General features: G+C 44.8%; 1 protein-coding gene across 4 annotated transcripts in view; it reads right to left on the bottom strand.

Annotated features, from left to right (window-relative positions):
* LOC106565213 (plexin-A1) overlaps positions 1-24,288 on the bottom strand; it is a 259,984-nt gene that overhangs the window by 15,063 nt on the left and 220,633 nt on the right. For 3 of the 4 annotated variants that reach the window (XM_014132076.2, XM_014132077.2, XM_014132078.2), the window contains exons 18-26: positions 22,955-23,191; positions 21,380-21,523; positions 17,822-18,056; positions 14,242-14,390; positions 11,490-11,746; positions 8,905-8,971; positions 7,865-8,011; positions 7,373-7,532; positions 7,122-7,225 (exon numbers count right to left, since the gene is read on the bottom strand). In XM_014132076.2, coding sequence (XP_013987551.1) covers positions 7,122-7,225; positions 7,373-7,532; positions 7,865-8,011; positions 8,905-8,971; positions 11,490-11,746; positions 14,242-14,390; positions 17,822-18,056; positions 21,380-21,523; positions 22,955-23,191 — 1,500 coding nt within the window. The remainder of the gene's footprint in view (positions 1-7,121; positions 7,226-7,372; positions 7,533-7,864; positions 8,012-8,904; positions 8,972-11,489; positions 11,747-14,241; positions 14,391-17,821; positions 18,057-21,379; positions 21,524-22,954; positions 23,192-24,288) is intronic. The other variant, XM_014132080.2, reaches the window with a different exon arrangement.

Genomic DNA, 24,288 nt, shown 5'->3' with positions numbered 1-24,288 from the left:
ACATAATTTTCCTCCCTCATGATGCCATCTATTTTGTGAAGTGCACCAGTTCCTCCTGCAGCAAAGCACCCCCACAACATGATGCTTCCACCCCCGTGCTTCACGGTTGGGATGGTGTTCTTCGGCTTGCAAGCTTTTTCATCCAAACATAACAATGGTCATTATGACCAAACAGTTCCATTTTTGTTTCATCACACCAGAGGATATTTCTCCAAAAAGTAGGATCTTTGTCCCCATGTGCAGTTGCAAACTGTAGTCTGGCTTTTTTATGGTGGTTTTGGAGCAGTGGCTTTGATAAGACTCGTTTTACTGTGGATATAGATACTTTTGTACCTGTTTCCTCCAGCATCTTCACAAGGTCCTCTGCTGTTGTTCTGGGATTGATTTGCACTTTTCGCACCAAAGTACGTTCACCTCTAGGAGACAGAACGCGTCTCCTTCCTGAGCGGTATGACGGCTGCGTGGTCCCATGGTGTTTATACTTGCGTACTATTGTTTGTAAAGATGAATGTGGTACCTTCAGGCGTTTGGAAATTGCTCCCAAGTATGAACCAGACCTGTGGAGGTCTACAATTGTTTGTCTGAGGTCTTGGCTCATTTCTTTTGCTTTCCCATGATGTCAAGCATAGAAGCACTGAGTTTGAAAGTAGGCCTTGAAATACATCCACAGGTACACCTCCAATTGACTCAAATTATGTCAATTAGCCTATCAGAAGCTTCTAAAGCATTGACATAATTTTCGGGAATTTTCCAAGCTGTTTAATGGCATAGTCAACTTAGTGAATGTAAACTTCTGACCCACTGGAATTGTGATATGGCGAATTATAAGTGAAATAATCTGTCAATAAACAATTGTTGGAAAAATTACTTGTGTCATGCACAAAGTAGATGTCCTAACCAACTTGTGAAAACTATAATTTGTTAACAAGAAACTTGTGGCGTGGTTGAAAAACTAGTTTTAATGACTCCAACATAAGTGTATGTAAACTTGCGACTTCAACTGTATGTACGGTCACTGTTGGGACAACGTCATCGAAGCACTTATTGATGAAGCTGGTGACTGATGTGGTATACTCCTCAATGCCATCAGATGAGTCCTGGAACATATTACCGTCTGTGCTTGCAAAACAGTCTTGTAGCTTAGCATCTGCATTGTCTGACCAGTTCCGTATTGAGCGAGTCACTGGTTCCTCCTGCTTTAGGTTTTGCTTATAAGCAGGAATCAGGAGCATAGATTTGCCAAATGGAGGGTGAGGGAGAACTTTGTACGCATCTCTGTGTGTGGAGTAAAGGTGGTCTAGAGTTTTTTCCCTCTTGTTGCACATGTAATTAGGTAAAACGGATTGAAGTTTCACTGTATTAAAGTCCCCGGCCAGTAGGAGCGCCGCCTCTGGTTTATCATGTTCTTGTTTGCTTATGGCTTTATACAGCTCGTTGAGTGCGGTCTTAGTGCCAGCATCGGTTTGTGGTGGTAAATAGAGAGTTATGAAAAATAGAGATGCTCTACCTCAGACGAGCAAAACCTTGAGACTTCCTTAATACTCGATTTTGCGCACCAGCTGTTATTAACAAATAGACACAGACCACCACCCCTTGTCTTACCGGAGGCAGCTGTTCTGTCTTGCCGATGCATGGAAAAACCAGCCAACTGTATATCATCCATGTCGTCGTTCAGCCACGACTCGGTGAAACATAAGATATTGCAGTTTTTAATGTCCCGTTGGTAGGATAGTCTTGACCGGAGCCCATCAAGTTTATTCGCCAGTGATTGCAATTTGGCCAATAGGGTGGATGGTAGAGGCTGTTACCCACTCGCCAATTAATTCTCACAAGGCACCTGGACTTGCGTCCCCTGTATCTGTGTATTCTCTTCTCGCGAATTACGGGGATTTGGGCCTGGTTGGTTATTTGGAGTAAATCCTTCGCTTTCGACTCGTTAAAGAAGTATTTTCTGTAATACAAGTCCCCCCGTTGCAATAGACTCTTTGCTACCTTATGATTTATTTAGTGTTGTTTACATTGCTCCAAATGATCGGAAAATTATATTGTAAACAAACAGCACCTGTTTGGCATAATATGCATGCAGCGCTTGCTCCTTACCTTATTTTTCTTGATAAAGTATTTTTAGTCATATTATTTCCACACATTTGACTTCCAAAATACCCCCTGAGCAACCAAACATTCCCACATTTCAAGTTTATTTGTCACATCATCTGCATCCATTTTGCTGTCACATGTATTACGGTGTTCAGAGTTTGTTATAACCAATTTATTAATATGATTACGAAGTGCTCTAGGTCAGGCCCTATTGGTCACGCGCATGCATTGCATACATTTGTCACGTGAAGAGAGACATAGGGATTGTTTCTCCTAAACGAGGGATTTCGGTAACATAACCTTTCAGTCAGAAATGGTTGTAATTATTTTTTATTTTATTTTACCTTTTATTTAACTAGGCAAGTCAGTTAAGAACATATTCTTATTTTAAATGACGGCCTAGGAACAGTGGGTTAACTGCCTTGTTCAGGGGCAGAACGACAGATTTTTACCTTGTCAGCTCGGGGATTCGATCTTGCAACCTTTCGGTTACTAGTCCAACACTCTAACCACTAGGCTACCTGCATTATGATGCAGCTTCAGCAACACAGACAGCACGATAAACACTGCTGATGTTCTGTGCTGGTCACTGCAGCAGGGAGGAGAGAGAAAGAGACAACGGTGCTAGTCACACAGTCACTCACTGTTATTATTATAATTCTTTCTTCAGTGCAGCAAGTCTCAAGCCGGCCCAGCACAATCAAATCAGTTGCGGTCGGACTCCCTCTAGTCATCTGTGTGTCTTAATTATTTCATCAAACAGTGCTCTTAAAGCATCAGACAAGCTCAGTGGATATAGCTGATTTGATCAAAACCCAAAGGATGTGTCTATGGAAAAAAACACGTTTGAAAAAGACTCGGTCGACCAATACTTTTTTAGTCGGTGTCAGCCCTAAATATCCTGAAGCTCAATGACTGACGTTTTTATTGGTGTGAAAGCAAAAATATGTTTATAATCAGTATACAAGTAGCTTGAGAGTCGTTTCACGAAATGAAATGAGTCCCTTTTACGTCCCTTTGATATTTGAAGAAGAAATTGTCCACCAATATTGGATTTTAAAAGCCTGTTATATTAAATGAAGTGCCCTTTAATATAGACCACATGAAAATGCAATTAATATGATTTTTAATATGAATAAAGACTTGCTAAAGCGCCAACATTTTGGCATGTCCCTCTGAATTCTCAGAAGATTTCTACCCACTTAAACTCAAAGTTTCTCCAAGTTTTCACCATCATTGTAAAGCCCATTATTTTGTTACTTTGGGAAAGTAATTTCTGAAGATTACTATTTATTTAATGTGATTAGTGATTAATTTTAAGGTAAAAAACCAACAACCTGTCCCTCATTTTCAGGTCAAGCATGTTAACATGAACTGAACTTTAATATGGTAAAACTATTTATTTTTAAATCCCGAAAAAAAACATTGAACGTCTACTAGTCAAATCATAGTGTAAAAGCAGGTGAGCTGGTTCTACTCTTTTTGGCTATGTTCTGGTGTTTTGTGGTGAAAAACTAAGTGGGTTGAGCATAACACGTAAACCATGTTCCCCATAGACAGACAATTGTTTTTTAAACAATTGAATCTTTTTTTGTGAAGCTTGCATTCATTTGCCCCTCCCTGTTGCACACAACACACTTCCATTCCCCCTGTCACAAGGGGATTTATGGCTGATTTAAGATTAAATTGCCCCTTAAAGGAAAGATGCACACATTTTAAATGGTATATCGTATTTGTGCATCTTGGAGCGATGTTCTATCGCTGTATTAATTTGGGATCTATCGCATCCCACCACTGTCCCAGAGTATGTTTGGAATATTTATTTATTGCACAGAAGAACAAGTTGACCAATAGAATAGGTCAACTTTTGTGCTATGGGGGATAGTAAACAGTCCCTTTTTCAGGACCCTGTCTTTCAAAGATAATTCACAAAAATCCAAATAACTTCACAGATCTTCACTGTAAAGGGTTTAAACACCGTTTCCCATGCTTGTTCAATGAACCATGAACAATTAATGAACATGCACCTGTGGAACGGTCATTAAGACACCAACAGCTTACAGACTAGGCAATTAAGGTCACAGTTATGAAAACTTAGGACACTAAAGAGGCCTTTCTCTACTGACTCTGAAAAACACCAAAAGAAAGATGCCCAGGGTCCCTGCTCATCTGCGTGAACTTGCCTTAGGCCTGCTGCAAGGAGGCATGAGGACTGCAGATATGGCCAGGGCAATACATTGCAATGTCCGTACTGTGAGACGCCTAAGACAGCGCTACAGGGAGACATGGACAGCTGATCGTCCTCGCAGTGGCAGCCCACGTGTAACAGCACCTGCACAGGATCGGTACATCCGAACATCACACCTGTGGGACAGGTACAGGATGGCAAGTTACACCAGGAACGCACAATCCCTCCATCAGTGCTCAGACTGTCCGCAATAGGCTGAGAGAGGCTGGACTGAGGGCTTGTAGGCCTGTTGTAAGGCAGGTCCTCACCAGACATCACCGGCAACTATGGGCAAAAACCCACCGTCGCTGGACCAGACAGGACTGGCAAAAAGTGCTCTTCACTGACGAGTCGCAGTTTTGTCTCACCAGGGGTGATGGTCGGATTCGCGTTTATCGTCGAAAGAATGAGCGTTACACCGAGGCCTGTACTCTGGAGCGGGATCGATTTGGAGCTGGATCGTCCATTATGGTCTGGGGAGGTGTGTCACAGCGTCATCGGACTGAGCTTGTTGTCATTGTAGGCAATCTCAACACTGTGCGTTACAGGGGAGACATCCTCCTCCCTCCTCATGTGGTACCCTTCCTGCAGGTTCATCCTGACATGACCCTCCAGAATGACAATGCCACCAGCCATACTGCTCGTTCTGTGCATGATTTCCTGCAAGACAAGAATGTCAGTGTTCCGCCATGGCCAGCGAAGAGCCCGGATCTCAATCCCATTGAGTACGTCTGGGATCTGTTGGATCGGAGGGTGAGGGCTAGGGCCATTCCCCCCAGAAATGTCCGGGAACATGCAGGTGCCTTGATGGAAGAGTGGGCTAACATCTCACAGCAAGAACTGGAAAATCTGGTGCAGTCCATGATGCACTGCAATACTTAATGCAGCTGGTGGCCATCCAGATACTGACTGTTACTTTTGATTTTGACCCCCCCTTTGTTCAGGGACACATTATTACATGTCTGTGGAACTTGTTCAGTTTATGTCTCAGTTGTTGAATCTTGTGATGTTCATACAAATATCACACATGTTTAGTTTGCTGAAAATAAATGCAGTTGACAGTGAGAGGACGTTTCTTTTTTTGCTGAGTTTAGATGACATAGGTTAGTGCTTTTGCTGTTCGTTAGGCCTATTAATCTTGTTGGCTGACAATGTGGACAGTTTTAACATCTTCAACATGCGCCTCAGATTTTAATAAGAGGTTGTGTCCCCATTGTGTCTGTCTTCATTCACTTGTAGCTGACTCTTAGCTGAAATGCTTGTGAGCAGGACCCGATCACTTGACAGGCATTGGCTACATCTGAGAGAGCCATGTGAGTGAGAGGTGCTTCTTAGCACGGCAGCCTGGAGAATGGAATTATAATTAGCCTATTATATTCAGCCCAAGGGCACAACGGCCACTTTGGCTGCAAAAGGCATGGATTTTTTTTAGGGGGGCATTATGGCCACTCAAGGGGCATGCCGCCGGGAGATTCGAGGCCTGGTGTGAATATTATCAAGTGCTTGTCAAATGGTGAATGAGAGACTGATGAAGTGTGTGAAGCTTGCAACTTTTTTCAAATCATCATTAGAGTCCCATCATGCAGCCATAGAATGTATTAAACATCAAAACATATAGCCCAACGTTTGTACTATTAAAGTTGCATAAATAACTCTAAATTAAGCATATAGGAGGACCAGTTTCTTTGTTAACCGCTCAACACAGAGTAGACGCAAATGTGCACATTTGCTTTGAAATCGTTAGGAGAAAAAATCCTTTTTATTTTATTAAGCTATGATAAATTGAATTCTTCATACTAATTTTAAAAATTATGCCATGGAATTCTAAGCAAATCTTGTCTGCTAAATGAACTAGTGTAGCACACAGCCTTATCGCATAGCCAGATCAGGGCCTAACATACTGTAAGGACAACTCAGAGTATGCTATTCTGTTCTTCAGAAATAAACAACATTTTCTTCATATCATGTTTCTTTAGACCTGTCTAAAATAAATCATTGATTTATTGTGATGGTGTAGGCTATATTAAATAGATTTTTTCAACTTTTTTTTTTAAATGTAGATGTTTCAACGGTCTGCGTCAATGGCTTGTAGGCTATGCGTGGAAGCCAGGAGATGCTAAGCGTGTTAATGTTAATTAACAGTCAATTACTGTGAGACCGGCAGTTATTTGCTTGACAATTAGCTGCTGACAGAATTTCATGACCGCCACAGCCCTATTCACACCCCTTGACTTTTTCCACATTTTGTTGTGTTACAGCCTGAATTTAAAATGGCTTAAATTGAGATTTTGTGTCAATACCCCATAATGTAAAAATTGAATTATGTTTTCATTAGTTTTTATTTACAAATTAATAAAAAATGAGAAGCTGAAATGTCTTGAGTCAATAAGTATTCACCCCTTTGTTATGGCAAGCCTAAATAATAAAAATGTGCTTAAAAAGTCACACAATAAGTTGCATGGACTCACTCTGTGTGCAATAATAGTGTTTAACATGATTTTTGAATGACTACCTCATCTCTGTACCCCACACAAAAACCATAGAGAAAAACCTGGTTCAGTCTGGTTTCTACCAAGACACAGAGGGGAAATTGGTGATATGACACCCATGAATTTGTGGCTGCAGACACCAAGTGATGTTCGAGTGGTGTCCTACGTCGATGCAGAAATGTTTGTAAATCTCTAATTGTAAAGCATAGACTACAAATAAAATGTAATTGATTGAATAATTGACTGATTGATTAAACAACATGACTTAGTCAACTTTGAGATCTAAACCTAAAGCATGAGAGACTTGCCTGGTAATGGGCCAGTGTATTGAGTCTCTTCCAGTCGTTGTCTATCTTGGTGGTGACGTCCTCGTCCTGGAGGATGATCCGGGCCATCCTTCCCTGACGCCACTCTGAACACAAACATAGGGGACAGAGAGAGAGGGGTGTTAGTGTGTGTGTGTCCGTGGGTCTGCATGCACTCATTTGTGTGTATGTGTGTGTGTATGATGCGTACGCAGGTGTGTGTGTGTGTGCTTATAAGTGTGTGTCCTCCTCACCGAGGTCCATGTCTCCAGCCTTGGGTCTCTGGGAGTAGGGACTGCCTTTGTACACCGCGTCCAGCAACTTCTCCTTCACCTGAGTCACCGTGTCACAGTTCAGCCCCTTCACCGTCACCTCTGGGGCATTCTCGTTCTCCGGGTTCACACAGTGCAGGGTCTAGAGGGTGTGTGGTGTTGGGGTAAAGGTCAAAGTTCAGATGGGGAGGGAGGAAGAGTCACTGGACTAGAGGCTTGAAGCAGAGCGATTAGTGTGGGCATGTGAGGTGACACTGTGTGATACACGACAGTTCAGCTAATATGTTTCATATTACATATTAACTCATATTATACTGTTATGCCAAGTCGCTTTATTGACGTCTACGCTATTCTAGCTACTATATTACCTAGCTAGCCAGACGATTGGTTCTCAGGGCAATGAATTGATTCAGTGAGATAATGTCAAAGTGTTCTGTTTATTTTTGTGATTCAAGCTCTGACTCCGGTACTGACCAGGGTCTTGTAGTCAATCTGCTGTCTAATGAGCTTGTCCTCGCTGAGTGAGTAGCGCGCCTCTCCGGTGATGGAGTCTATAGGCCCCTTCTCCATCTGCTGCTTGATGGCACAGTACAGCATGAACAGGGGCTCGCCAGCACACTCCTACACACACAGGGGCAAAGGTGAGAGGTCACTTACACACATAAATACACTTGCAACATGTCACTGATACATACACACAACCCTCATTTCAGTATTTCGGAAACAATAGGAAATAGAGTAGTCTTCAAACGCAAGACAACAAGTATGCTTACTTAATGGAGAAAGTCAAGTTTGATAATGCATGAAAGGTAAAATTTGTGCATTCCAATCTGCTGTTAGCCACAGTGCCTACGGCACTGCTAAACGATAAGGTCGTAGCAAGCCTCCCACGGCTATTGGCATGGTGACAAGTGAACCACTCCCAGGTAGCAATTTCTCCCCTGTGCATTTTAACCCGGGGAAAAATAGCCTTTAATAAGGTAGAACGTTTCGAAATGAACACTCAGCTTGGGGCCAACGTTGAGAGAACGCTAGTGGCAGTTGATGGAGGAGTTAACAGAAGGTTAACGAGTCAGGAGCGGAAAAAGCACTCTGCTGTGTGAAAGGTGTCAACGAGGAAATGAGAGGTTGGCTAGCGGGGTCTCTGGTTTTTCATCCTTTTCTCCCCTTGTTCCTCCATCGTTCTGACTTCTGCCTAGCACAGTGATTCTCACCTCCAACTCTTGCGAGTCTCGTGCTAGTTTCTCCCCCTGGCTTCACCGTTTTCTCCATCTCCTTATTTCTCTACTCCTTCCAACCAGCTGGTTCTTTACTTTTGTGATTTTTTCCTCTCTTTTCCTTGAGACTTGAGTAGACGTATAAATTCAAAGCAGAAGACAGAGTTTGCAACGGAAAGCAAGAACAAGCCTTTCTTATTGGTCAAATCCAGGTCGCCCTTCCCCGTTTCAGTTAGTTTGCTTCACTTTGATGCCTAATGAACACGAAACACGTGCTTGCGTCCCTGACAGACTTACCTTGAGGAACTTGTAGAGGAGGAATGTGAACCAGTTGGTGAGCATCTTCTCAGCCACCGACTCAGTCCTACGGGGGCGGGGGGAGGAAAAGAAAGATTGAGAGAAAAACGTTATCTTCTGGAATGACAAAGTTTTAATGGCAACAACATAAATCAACACTTGACTGACAGAGGAATGACTGTACAAGGGTTGGAGATTTTGGAGTGAATTCTGCCTTCTTCCTCCTAGTAACAAGTGACCAACCTACCCTCGGGCTAGTAACTGAGAGCAAATACACACCATTTACCCTGGGAAAAGGTATTTAACATGGAAGTTCACTTCAAAGAGCTTAACTTAAAATTATTCCACAGAATGCTGGTAGGCTATACCCTTCTCTCTGCACACAAACAAATTAACTCAAATAACAAAACCCACATTTCTTTTTTCAAAGCAAACCCAGCAATCTTCATTAAAAACACAGCAATTAGTCTAATTCGTTAACGTCTCTTGCTAATCACCAACCTGGCTCGTAATGAGGAGCCTCCAGAAAGGTTCCCCCCTCCAGAAAGAAAGTTAAAAACACAAGTAATTAAAAGGCATTGTAATTAACGGGACTTACTACATTTAATTTGTTAACAGCAACGAGGGAAGAGTGTGTGTGCGCACGCGTGTGTTTGTGTGTGTTTGTGACACAGTATGAAAGGAAGGGACTTAAGGGGGAAAAGCTTTGTTTTCTCACCCACCCCCTCCTCTGTCCCTCCTTTTAGAATCAGTGCTGCCGTCTCCTGAATAATACATTCCCAGAGACTATGATTACTCAGAAAAGGATGAATCAAGGATTGTGTGTGTATGTGTGTGCCAGCAAGCAGGTTATCCAGGGTTGAGACTGGGAGCAGAGATTGTGAGAAGAAAAGTATATTTTTCCTAGAAGTCTGTTCAGATTTGTTTGATGTGGGCAAAATGTGTTATTTTTCCTTCGCATAGAAGAGAGGAGAGGTAGAGGAGAGGGGTTGAAAGTAGAGTGGACCAGGAAAGAACATGCTGTTGTCCACTACCTGACCTAATACTTGGGGACAGTGTGGGCATGCGTGCGTGGATGGAAGTGTAGTATAATTCATAATGAACATGGAAAATGTTTTTGGAATAGTGTAGTCTAAAACCTAAAAACACCCACACACAAAGGGTATTCTGTAGCTGAAATCTGTGTGTGCGTGCAGCCATATGTGTGTCATCTTCATAACCAGGACAGTGTATGTGCCACATTCCTCCAGCGGGGCTTTTAGCAACATCATGTCACTTTCACCGCCGCAGCAGACTGGCTCAGTCATTTATTTGATTTGATTTTAATTACATATCTCTCAATGGAGAGGGAAAAACGTCCCTTTTTCATGATTTCATGTTTAATTCCTGTGTCTATCATTTCTCTCTATCCCTTTCTTCATGTCTCTCTCTCGGTCTTACCCAACTGATTACCAGTCTCTGTCTCCCCTGGGATATTTCTCCCATTTTCTGCCTTAACATTCCATTCTCTCGCTCCCCAGTGCCGTGCACTCTCTCTCTCTCTCTTGACCTTCCTCTACCTCCATCTTTCTCTGTCTGTAATCTGTCATTCGTCCTCCCACTAGCACTCAGTCTCTCCGTCCCACCCTCCCTCCCCTTCTGGCCACCTTTGTTATTCACCTCTCTTTCCACACTCCACAACCCCTTTCACACTCTCCCCATCTCGCAGTCTTCCTCCCTCTCCCTGTATCTCTCTCTCCTTCTCCTTCCCCCCTCTCTTTCCCTCTCCTTCCCTCCCTCTCTTTCCCTCTCCTTCCCTCCCCCTCTCTCCCTTTTTCCCTCTCTGTCTGGCTCAGTAGTCCTGTCTGCCCTGTGGCTGGCTGAGTGGCTGGGCCTCCTGTGGGAGTCAGTGGGTGTGCTCAGGGGTGTAATCCTTCCTGACAGAGACAATGCTGAGGTGGAGGAGAGGGAAAGGAGGAGAGGGGGAGAGAGAGGAGAGGTAGGCTACAGTTACTGTCCGTCTACAGCGTCCCTCTTTAGTCCAACACACGTTAGAACGGATAACTGGTGACTGAAACGGCTAACTGATAACAAAAAAACGGCTAACTCATAACAACAAACGGCTAACTGATAACGAAAACGGCTAACCACTAAGCTATGGCAGATCAATCCTCTCTCTTTCCTTTCTACCCGGCTCAATTCTACACCTCATAGGCTACGCAGATAGGTTATGATTAAGGGTGGGTTGGGCTAGCCTAACAGAGGCGGATCGTACCTTCGAAGCAGAACCTTTGGGGGTGGTACTCGCTTTCCAGGTTGTTGATGATTATATAGCAAAGCCCAACCCAACCACACCCCAACCTACGCGGATCGTACCTTCTGAGCAGCAGCTTGGGGTGGTTCGTGCTCTCTAGGTTCTAACCCTCTCTCCCCTCCCACTGCTACACATATAGACCAGCCCAACACAACACAAACCAATGGTGGACCGTACCTTCTCAACAGTAGCTTGGGGTGGTTCGTGCTCTCTAGGTTCTAACCCTCTCTCCCCTCCCACTGCTACACATATAGACCAGCCCAACACAATACAAACCAATGGTGGACCATACCTTCTCAACAGTAGCTTGGGGTGGTTCTTGCTCTCCAGGTTCTTGTCGATTAGGTCCGAGAGGAGCTGTTTTAACACCCCTGTGGCGTACTCCATCTCGCCCTGGAGCGCAGTCATGACCAGCGACGCCACGTTGCCGCGGTCTCGCATGGAGAAAGAGCGTTGAGCTTCTAGCGTGCGGATGAAGGTCAAGAGGAAGTGCTTCTTGGTGAGCAGCTGGCCGAACAGGGTGAGAGCCTTCTCCACATTGGCCTGAACCTATCAGAGAGAGGGGGCAGAGCAGTCTTTGAGGTACAAAAGACCCAATATCACAGACGTCTGGTCGCGCACACAGACACAAACTTGCACACACACTCTCCATGAAGCTGTATGAATCAAACAACTACAACCCCACCCCCAATAGAACACCAGGTTATTTTGAAAGCAGCCAGTGGTGGCTGGTTGTCTTGTAGGGAGGCGAAACCTGGTGGCGTGACGGGAAATTGTATTGGCGCACCACAGTTGAGGCTAATCGCATCTGGGATACAAATGAAAATCCGATGCTAGGCACCAGACAGACGTGCAATACAGTTCATAACTAGTAGAAATGCCGTCTGTCACGCTCCCCTCTCTCTCCTCACCCCTCAGAGCTGATACCGTACAATACATGCACCATCCAGAAAACGCATCTTCTTATAAGTCTATGTATGTATGTACAGTTGAAGTCGGAAGTTTACATACACCTTAGCCAAATACATTTAAACTCAGTTTTTCACAATTCCTGACAAAATTCCCCGTCTTAGGTCAGTTAGGATCACCACTTTATTTTAAGAATGTGAAATGTCAGAATAATAGCAGAGAGAATTATTTATTTCAGCTTGTATTTCTTTCATCCCATTCCCAGTGGGTCAGAAGTTTACATACACTCAATTAGTATTTGGTAGCATTGCCTTTACATTGTTTAACTTGGGTCAAACGTTTCGGGTAGCCTTCCACAAGCTTTCCACAACAAGTTGGGTGAATTTTGGCCCATTCCTCCTGACAGAGCTGGTGTAACTGAGTCAGGTTTGTAGGCCTCCTTGCTCACACAGGCTTTTTCAGTTCTTCCCACAAATGTTCTATGGGATTAAGGTCAGGGCTTTGTGATGGCCACTCCAATACCTTGACTTTGTTGTTCTTTAGCCATTTTGCCACAACCTTGGAAGTATGCTTGGGGTCATTGTCCATTTGGAAGATCCATTTGCGACCAAGCTTTAACTTCCTGACTGATGCCTTGAGATGTTGCTTCAATATATCCACATAAATGTCCTCCCTCATATTGCCATCTATTTTGTGAAGTGCACCTTTTCCTCCTGCAGCAAAGCACCCCCACAACATGATGCTGCCACCCCCGTGCTTCACGGTTGGGATGGTGTTCTTCGGCTTGCAAGCTTTTTCCTCCAAACATAACAATGGTCATTATGGCCAAACAGTTCTATTTTTGTTTCATCAGACCAGAGGACATTTCTCAAAAAAGTACAATCTTTGTCCCCATGTGCAGTTGCAAACTGTAGTCAGTCTTTTTTTTCATGGTGGTTATGGAGCAGTGGATTCTTATTTGCTGAGCAGCCTTTCAGGTTATGTCGATATAGATACTTTTGTACCTGCTTCCTCCAGCATCTTCAGAAGGTCCTTTGCTGTTGTTCTGGGATTTATTTGCACTTTTCGCATCAAAGTACGTTCATCTCTAGGAGACAAAACCCGTCTCCTCCCTGAGCGATATGACGGCTGCGTGGTCCCATGGTGTTTATACTTGCGTACTGTAGTTTGTACAGATGAACGTGGTACCTTCAGGCATTTGAAAATTCCTCCCAAGGATGAACCAGACTTGTGGAGGTCTACAATTTTTTTTCTGAGGTCTTGGCTGATTTCTTTTGATTTTCCTATGATGTCAAGCAAAGAGTCACTGAGTTTGAAGGTAGGCCTTGAAATACATCCACAGGTACACCTCCAAATCACTCAAATTATGTCAATTAACCTATCCGACGCTTATAAAACCATGCCATAATTTTTTGGAATTTTCCAAGCTGTTTAAAAGGCACAGTCAACTTTTCAGATGTAAACTTCTGCCCCATTGAAATTGTGATACAGTGAGTTATAAGTGAAATGATCTGTCTGTAAACAATTGTTGGAAAAATGACTTGTGTCATGCACAAAGTAGATGTCCTAACCGACTTGCCAAAACTATAGTTTGTTATTAACAAGAAATTTGTGGAGTGGTTGAAAAACTAGTTTTAATGACTCCAACCTAAGTCGATGTAAACTTACGACTTCAACTGTGTGTGTGTGTGTGTGTACGTGATGGTATCGTAATAGGTTATAGGCCATGCTATCTTGACCTGATGATGCAATGTGGCGCAGTTGAGTGATCAACACATAACCTCTCTTGGGTGGTGAAATAGTGGAATAGAATGGAAGAGTGTTTCATTGAATGTGTGAGTCCTGTTTCTCAGACCCTGGACATGCTATGGCCATCTATCAATCTCAACGTTTCCACAGAGTGTTAGAAAGGTCTCTGGCTCCGTATTCTTAAAGTGTTCCAGAGGAGGAGTGCTGATCAAGCCCTTATTAGATCATAATAGGCCTATTAGATTATTTTAGGATCAGGAGGACCTGATCCTAGATCAGCAGGGCTATGGGGTTACCATGGTTTGAGTACAAGCCCCCCCCCACCCCCCAAAAATTACATCACCCCTAAGAATCAATGCATAATTGGAACCCTGGGCGTTACTGACCCGTACCTCCATCTCCTTGAGCACAGGGTGGTCCTCGATACCGGGGAAGAGGACCCTCATGGCATAGGTTCTGTAGTCCAGGAAGGGGATGCCAGCTCCGTCCAGCTCCTGCGTCAGCTCATGGATGTCGGTCTGCAGCTCCGCAAAGGCTTGGGAGAGAGAAGGGAGGGAGGGAGGAGGAGAGAAAGTTAGAAGGATAGTTAATCTATTGTTAATGTACGTACACTATGGCATTGACAGTTTTAACATTGGTCCCGTGTTAAATATTTGTCAGTGTTGTTGTAGGATAAAAGCTAAACATTTTGGACTGATTTTAAGTGAACTCGTGTAGAGTAGAGAGTACACAAAGAGCTGGAAATATGGACACACACCTACGCAAACACACATTTCAACTCTCTCCCTACCGCAGAGCTCTCCATGCAGCGGAGTGGCCACAGTGATATATCTTAGTGTGTCCCACTGCTCATACACATTTTGCTCTCTACATGCGTGTCCTGTGACCCATTGTATGTCCCCTCCATTTCTTTCAGTGGCTTCTAAAGTCGGTAGCCATGAAGTGCTTTGAAAGGCTGGTCATGGCTCACATCAACAGCATCATCCCTGAAACCCTAGACCCACTCCAATTCGCATACCACCCCAACAGATGCACAGATGTCGCAATCTCCATCATACTCCACACTGCCCTTTCCCACCTGGACAAAAGGAACACCTACGTGAGAATGCTGTTCATTGACTACAGCTCAGCGTTCAACACCATAGTGCCCACAAATGATCCTGGGACTAAACACCTCCCTCTGCAACTGGATCCTGGACTTCCTGACAGGCCGCCCCCAGGTGGTATGGGTAGGCAGCAACCAACACTGGGGACAATCAGGGGGTGCATGCTTAGTCCACTCCTGTACTCCCTGTTCACCCACGACTGCATGGCCAGGCACGACTCCAACACCATCATTAAGTTTGCTGACGACACAACAGTGGTAGGCCTGATCACCGGCAATGATGAGATGGCCTATAGGGAGAGACCTGGCAGTGTGGTTTCAGGACAACAACATCTCCCTCAATGTGAGCAAGACAAAGGAGCTGGTCGTGGACTACAGGAAAAGGAGGGCTGAACAGGCCCCCATTAACATCGACGGGGCTGTAGTAGAGCGGGTCGAGAGTTTCAAGTTCCTTGGTGTCCACATCACCAACAAACTATCATGGTCCAAACATACCAAGACAGTCGTGAAGAGGGCACGACAACACCTTTTCCCACTCAGGAGACTGAAAAGATTTGGCATGGGTCAAAAAGTTATAGAGCTGCACCATCGAGAGCATCCTGACCGGCTGTATCAAAGCCTGGTATGGCAACTGCTCGGCATTCAACCGTAAGGCACTACAGAGGGTAGCACGTACTGCCCAGTACATCACTGGGGCCAAGCTTCCTGCCATCCAGGACCTATATACTAGGCGGTGTCAGAGGAAGTCCCCAAAAAATTGTCAAAGAGTCCAGTCACCCAAGTCATAGAATGTTCTCTCTGCGACCGCACGGCAAACGGTACCAGAGGGCCAAGTCTAGGACCAAAAGGCTCCTTAACAGCTTCTACCCCCAAGCCATAAGACTGCTGAACAATTAAAATCACCTCAACTAACTTGTTCCACCGCATATTGACTTGGTACCGGCACTCTCTGTATATAGCCTCGTTATTGTTATTTTGTTGTGTTACTTTTAATCTTATTTTTTTTAACTTTGTAAATATTTTCTTAACCTGCATTGTTGGTTAAGGACTTGTAAGTAAGCATTTCACGGTAAGGTCTATCTATACCTGTTGTATTCGGCGCATGTGAGAACTCTGTGTGAATAATCTCTCTGTTTTGTAGTGTAATCTTGACTAAAGAAACCCCACAAATAAATAAGGAAATAAACACAGTCTGATCGATCTCCCTCTCTCCCTCTCTCTCATATCTTTTTTATCTGTCCTTCATTATCCACCTCTCTGTGACCCCCCCATCGCTCTCTATCCATCTTACCCTCTCTCTGTCCCTTTATCCATCTCTCCTTATGCCCTTTTCTCTGTTTCTTTGTCCCCTCATCTCTCTATCCATTTTTACCTGTACCTCCCTCTCACATACCCTCCTTCCCTCTATCCATCTCTCGGTTGCTTTATCACACCCTGCCTCTTGTCCCTCTATCCATTCGCACCTGTATCTCCCCCTCTCGCTATCCATCTCTCCCTTCTCTGTGGCTCTATCCATCTCTCCCGTCTCTGGGGCTCTATCCATCTCTCCCTATGCACCTTTATCTATTTCTCCCTGTCGCTCTCCATCCATCTGTGGTGACTGTGGGGGACAGACAAGGTGGTGACCCCTGGATGGACAGTGTGGCGAAGACGACGGCCAATCGGTGTCTGTTGCCATGTGGCGCTGGGCAGAGATGGCCATTGTGATGACAGGGACCACAGCCTGGTCTCCTGCATTCTGTGTTTTTTTACTGTACAATGCATTGTTACTAGGACTGCTTCATATCACACCAGTCTTGCTAGCCTGGGTACCAGTCGGTTTAGCTAACATTCCACTCAGGTCATTCTTTGGCAATGACACAGAGTATAAGGAGTGGAATGTTAGATAAACAGACTGGTACCCAGGCTACAGTCTTGCTATCTTGTGACAATATTTAAGCATGGGATGAGCTACTTCTAGGTTCTCTAAACTGCAGAGCAGATGCTGCAGTATGATTCCCCTTATGGCGCCTAAGAATCTATAAAATATCCAAATCTCTCACGCTCTCTCTCTCTCTCTTTCACTCTCCTTATGGAACCCTCAAACCTCTCTCTACTCTCGCGCTCCCATTTTCTCCATCTATCTTTAAGGAACCCTAAAATCAAATCTACTCTATTTCCACTCTCTCCCAAAACAGAGAGACAGACAGTATCGCTGGCCTCCCACCAGATCAGGAGTGTGCCAAATGAACAAATGTTAATGTGAGAGCACGCGTTGCAGACACCTCCCGCCCTCTCTTTCCTTCCCCCGCTCTCTCCCCATCCCTTCCACCCACTTTTCATATCTCTCTCTCTCCATCCACCATTCTCTCCCCCTCCCTCCCTTCCTAAAACAGAAAGGCCATCCAAGCAGACCTCGCATGGGGAGGAACCCAACATCTGGCGCCGGAGCCCCGATCAAAGTGTTCTTCTGGACGGGTACCAAGAGCAAGCAGCACCCAGTGGGAGGGCCATTTTGTGTGTGTGTGTGTGTGTGTGTGTGTGTGTGTGTGTGTGTGTGTGTGTGTGTGTGTGTGGGGGTTGGATGGATGGATGGAGAGGAAGGACATGGATATTGAGCTTGTCCTGCTCTGCCTCTAGAACGATGCTCTCCTATTTCGATTTGTTTTGTATTCTTCTCAGGAAGACCACGATTCATCGACTGTTCGTGTGCTGGGCTGGAACAGATGTCTGCACCACCAGTGCAGCAGCCCCTCAAGTCGCGAGAAACCTGGCCTACTTTTTGTTGATTGACAGCTGTTGCTTAGCCTCCTCGTCCTGAATAGGTCAATGAAGGGGAATTTAATTGAATTTAATGTAATTGATTGACAGGTGTGGCTTACCTTCCTTGCACTCCAGCGCCACCCGGGACTCCAGGTTGTCCATTTGGAGCTGCAGGCGTTTCAGCGTGCGGTCGGCGTCCCGCGACTTCCTCTTGTAGGCGATGAGCACGGCGATGATGACCAATAGGAGCAGGCCGCCGCCCCCTCCAATGCCGATGATGACGGGTAGGGTAAGCAGGCTGTCAGAGTAGATCTGGAGGGTACCGGGGGAGTACTCAAAGCCCCCCACGCGCACCTTGGGGGGGGGGTGAAACACACTGTTTTAGATTCTTCATAAGACAATAACTTTAAAACACACATTTCAACACAGACATCTGGTGCATTAGTAATTTAGCTGAAATAGAGTGTACGTACGTACGTACGTACGTACGCACACACACACACACACACACACACACACACACACACACACACACACACAGAACTTCCAGCTCTTTGTCGCTGCTATTTGCATTTAGTCATTCATTACCTCCCAACCCTCTCTCAGTGAGGATCTGTTAAAGGGAAATGTCTATATTTTTGAATTTCATATTCCTCATTTCCAGCACCACCCCAACGTCAACATATGTAATAAAAAAAATGGTGTGTTTCTGTTTTGTAGTAAAAAATATAGAGGAAGATATGTGTTTCCAATGACATCATCGGTGTGCATTGTGTGACGTTATCCAATTATGAATAGGCATTGCCTACTAATTGGTTGATGATGTCATTGGAAACAATTATCTTTCTATTTTTTACTACAAAACAGAAAACGCGCAAATGTTTATTATTTTTATTAATTTTTTTACATATGTTGACGTTGGGGTGGTGTGTTGGAGGTTATAAATACGAAGTTGAACATTTTTTAAATGTCCATTTAACAGCCGTAATTTGCACAGGCAGAACCCAACAAGCCATCTAGGGTCTCTCTCACACACCAGTGTCTGTGACGCACGCTAGTGTTACGTTCCCCAGCAAGAAAACCAAAAACGTCACTCAAACAGAAGTGGGAAACTAACAGTCGCTGACCACTAACCAAAACAGCTGGGGGTTTAGGAGGGTTTTTTTGAAAGACACTCATGAGGGTGTCCAACAACTGGAACCTAAAAGACCACCATGAGCCCCTCAACATGTTCCCAAGGAGAGGAAAACAAAAGACAAACCCACACCAAAAAAAGACAGGAAACAAACCAAAAAGGTGGAGCAAAACCAAATACGGGAAATCGGACAAAGGAATCTTTTTTTTCGAGAAATGAAATAGGGAGCGCCAACTGAAGGCGTTGACCCGCCACTTCTCTCAAGACAATTGGAGCACTGGAACAGCCACTCTTAAATAGCACCTGGGCCAGCACAAGTGAAACACATTCACACTAACAAGATGGCAACCAGCACAGGTGTAACACATGCTGACTAATGAGTCGACAGCAAATCGGTGCGCCCTGCGTGCTAATGAGCACGAGACCAACCTCAAAACATAAATTGAAAAACCAAAGCTTGAAACAATAGCGCTACACTACAAAGCTAGTGTATGTGTGTGACAGCACGTGAGCATATTCCAAACCTAGTTTAATACGTTTCCTTGTCGCAACGCCCGGGCTAGAAGCAATAGTCTTACCTTCGCACAGTATGAATTACACAAGCCCTAGTTTCAACTCTATAACTACAATAAACAAAAATATAAAATGCAACATGTAAAGTGTTGGTCCCATGTTTCATAAGGTGAAATAGAAGATCCCAGAAATGTTCAATACGCACTTTGTTTACATCCCTGTTAGGGAGCATTTCTCCTTTGGCAAAATAATTCATCCACCTGACAGGTGTGGCATATCAAGCTGATTAAACAAACGCATTGATAATTACACACCTGCACCTTGTCCTAGGGATGATAAAAAGCCACTTTAAAATGTGCAGTTTTGTCACAACACAATGCCACAGATGTCTGAAGTATTGTGGGAGCGTGCAATTGGCCTGCTGACTGCAGGAATGTTCACCAGAGCTGTTGACAGAAAATTGAATGTTATTTATCTACCATAAGCCACCTCCAACATTGTTTTAGAGTATTTGGCAGTACGTCCAACCGTCCTCACAACCGCAGATCACGTGTAACCACGCCAGCTCAGGATCTCCACATCTGGCTTCTTCACCTGCAGGATAATCTGAGACCAGCAACCCAGACAGCTGATGAAACTGTTGGTTTGCACAACCAAAGAATTTTTGCACAAATTGCCAGAACAGTCTCAGGGAAGCTCATCTGCGTGCCCGTCGTCCTCACAGGGTCTTGACCTGACTGAAGTTTGGTGTCGTAACTGACTTTGAAGGTGAGCGTTTGCCCGCTGATGGCCACTGGCACGCTGGAGAAGTGTGCTCTTCACAAATGAATCCCTGTTTCAACTGTGACGGGCATTTTGGGTTGCTCTGGATCGACGTGTACGACAGCATGTTCCAGTTCCCGCCAATATCCAGCAACTTTGCACAGCCATTGAAGGGGAGCAGGACAACATTCCACTGGCCACAATCAACAGCCTGATCAACTCTATGTGAAGGAGATGTGTCGCGCTGCCTAAGGCAAATCGTGGTCACACCAGATACTGACTGGTTTTCTGATTCACGTCCCTTCCTTTCTTTTTAAGTTATCTGTGACCAACAGATGCATATCTGTATTCCCAGTCATGTGATCTCCATAGATTAGGGCCTAATACATTTATTTCAATTGACTGATTTCCTTACAAGAACTGTAACTCAGTAAAATCTTAGAAATTGTTGCATGTTGCATTTATATTTTTGTTCAGTGTAACATTACTTCCAAAAACTAGGCTACTAAAATGCAGCTCCAATTCCTTTCCTTGTCACAACATTGTGGTAATCAGTGCAGAAGAAAAGGAGACGAGGAGAGGAAACTACAACAGTGTATTGAGATGCACCCTTAGTAACCCTTTCAAATCAAGAACATAACGTTATAGGCCTTGCATTGTAATTTGCTGGCCTATATCTATCAAACACCACATGCAACTGAGGGACTGTAAAATATAGATATGGACCTCTTTGGCCATACGTCATTTCTGGGCTGCATTGGATACCAATGTCTATGCAAATCCCTGAAGAAATGTCAGCCAAATTAAGAATTGTATTCATCAGGTTGCCGTGCTTATAAACACAGTCAACGTTATGCACCGGAAGCCTCAATGTGTGTGGATTTGTATGCGAACGGAAAAAAGAACAACGCAACGGTGAGAGGGCGGTAGCCCAAAAGAACAGTAGAAGAGACAGCGAGAATAAAAAAGGTCAATCCTTCTAATGCTCTCTCCATCTCTTCTACTCTTCCTTTGAACCGAATCCAGGCAAGAGGAAAAGAGGAAGGAATAGAGGGATGGGGATATGACATGAGAAAAGAGGAAACCGGACTGTCATGTGATATTGAAAGAGTATAGAACAGAAAGAGGACATAAAGAGAGAAAATCAAGATGAGCAAAAAAACAGAGAGACGAGACGTGATTGCGACACAGTGCGATCCAATGACGCACAAGACGACACACGGCACAGCCCAACCCAAAGTCGAAGAGGCTTCAGTAGAGTACTTACGGTGACTTTGTGTTCTCCGGTGAAGTTGGGCCACTCACAGAGCAGCTGGCTCTCTGACAGGGTGAGGACACAGGGTGTCTCTCCGATCAGGACTGTGTAGTTGAGACGAGCGTTACCAGGGGCCGCTGGGATTAGGTTCTTACCCTAGGAGAGAGACCGCGACAGACACACACCACGTTAGACACACAGCTCAGGATAATGCATAGGAACGCATGTGCGCACACACAACACAAACTCAACACACACATACTGTGTACACGCAAGCACGCGCGAAAACACACCCTCTCACCTCTAACCGTCAGTCACGTACATACCTATTTAATTATACATAAAAAGGGGGTGATTTCTGATGATCGAGTCCTAATTCCACAGATGCCGTAGCGAGGTCTTATTAGCCATAGGCGGTTCTTTAGTAAAGTCAAGACCTAGCGTAGGGGGACCTGGGATTCTGGTGGCGTTTAGTTGAGCCTGACGGGGGCTTTCGCGGCGTCTCATTGGCCGAGAGGGAACCAATTTAGAGGGATAAATAAACCCACCAAAACACACGTCTCTGCCTGCCCCCTCTCCCTCCTCCACTTACCCACGAGGCTTTGCAGGGAGAGGAATTAATTGCTTGGAAAATCTGATGCACATCTAATTTATCCACAATTATTTAATATGATGCCGGTTTTATGTGTGTCCCCACCCCCCACCCCTCCGGCTTCTCAGAGAAACGGAAGACGCAGCAATCAAAGGATTGTAAGGGTTCATTATGGAATCTTTATTTAAACTGTGAGGGTCACAATTTTCTCAACTCCCCAGCTCGTTTCTGATTGGCTATAAGGAAAATAAAGCTGATTTCATATAAAATATCCATGATATACAGTATCACGGTGGAGTTTTTTTCTCTCCGGAGGAACGTCTTTGAAGTTCAAGGAGAGAGGGGAGATGACAAAATAAGCGAGTCAGTATATAAGCGCAAGAGGGATTCAAAGGCTCTGGTATAAAGTTACCATTTGGCTGTGAACTTGCTCTGCGGTTATCTGATGGGGGAGCAGGTGCAAGTGGCACATCTGCGTTGTATTTGGGATGATAATTTTCAAAGGGCTCTCGGCCTATCACAGCAGCGAACGGCACAGGTAGCGCCTTTTAAGGTGACGTCGGGTCTCAAAGCGTTCTTTTGAAAAGGCAATAGCTCAAAGGGTGGCAGGGAACAAATAAATAGGACGACCATTTCTGACGGAAGGTTTTAAGAGAACGAGGACAATTAAAATTGACATCAACGTCATTTCATATATATATTGGATGCAGCTGTGAAGTTTTAACTCTTTTCTAACCCGAGTCGGTCGGTGAGATTGAAGTCTACAATTTGACGGTTACAATTGAACCTGGAGGCATTTATACTTTGTCATTTCTCCTCCCTGGGAGAGATTTAAAAATATATATTTTGAACGCTCCTCCACCCTTGGCCCCACACAATAACAGTGCTCCACCCTGTTAGCTTCCTCAGAATCCCCCTACTCCACCCTAGGACCCCCCCACCACAATCATGGACGCTCCTCCCCCACCCTGGGCTCCAGTCTCCATCAGTCTCACCTTGAGGATGAGTGGGGAGCTGGGTTTGAGCTCCAGCAGGCCCGTGAGACTAAGCGGCTCTATCACAGGATCCGGGTAGAAGCTGAACGTCTCGTTGACAACCAGGGTGGCGCGCACGTCGTCCATGATGAAGCCGATCTCATCGGGACCGCTGCCCGTCTCGGAGAAGACCTTCTCCGAGACGGCCACAGAGGGCGCCAGACACACCATCACTGTGTTGTTAAGCACTGTGCAGTTCTGAAGGAGAGAGAGCGAGAGCGAGGATGGATAAGTTCATTATGTACATTACGATTACATTTAAATGTTAGCTTCCATAATATAAATACAAATTGCTAACAAAATGTAGAAAAAAAACACAAAACAAAAAAAGGGAACGGTGGATAAGTTCATTATGTAACAGTACACTGACATATAGCCCCCCCCAAAAAAGATAACTAATGTAAAAAAAATAATAATAATATGTCAACAAAACAACATCTGAGTAACATCAGCGCTGAGACAGGACATTGGACAGGTTCATTATGTACAGCGAAGTCATAGCTTTCATAATCTATACAGGAACGTGGACAAAAAAAGCCAATACCATCTCCTGCCGTTTCCCCCTGTGGGCTAAACATTCTCCGCTCCCATTAATGTAGAGCGACTGAGACGGCAAGGGCATATACAAGTTAGCAGGACTGATGCTGAAGGTTAGCAAGACTGATGCTAACACGCTAACAAACAATCCTAAAAAGCACGCTTTGGAAACGTTTGGGTCGCCTCACGACTCTACTTTTCCACAACATGCCATCCAGCCTCCCTCTGGCATGCCAAGTAATCACAGCGCATTAGCTAGCATATGCTAACGGGGTCTGAAATCGCACGGGGGGGGACACGGAAGACAGATGAAAAGGGAAGACAGATAAAAATGGTGACGCGGAAGAGGGAAAAAGCAGGAAAATACACTTTGTTTTGGTCTGGGATATTTTGTGCAGGTAGTGAGAGAGAGAGAGGGGAAGGGAGAGGGTAGACTGAAAGAGAAAAGGTTAGCCTAGCCCTGTGGTGCTAGGTGAAGGAAGGATAGAGGGATTTGCCAGACAGCCCAGGTTTATTGCTGGTTGACATTTCAAAGGTTAACCTGCTAAATGGAGATTCACCATCTAAAACACACACCCATAAATAGGCCCTGGGCTGGTTGATCACCGGGTCAGGTGTGTGTGTGTGTGTGTGCGCGCGCATCTGTTTGCCTGGACATGTTTAACTATACTTGTGGGGACCAGAAGTCCCCACAAGAATAGTAAACAAACAATAATTTGACCAACTGGGGACATTGTTAGTCCCCCACAAGGTCAAAT

Source organism: Salmo salar, chromosome ssa12 (genome assembly GCF_905237065.1).
Source record: "Salmo salar chromosome ssa12, Ssal_v3.1, whole genome shotgun sequence".
NCBI classification, from domain to species: Eukaryota; Metazoa; Chordata; class Actinopteri; order Salmoniformes; family Salmonidae; genus Salmo; species Salmo salar.
The sequence above is the reverse complement of the archived record's forward strand: the minus strand, read 5'-3'. Positions and strand labels throughout refer to the sequence as shown.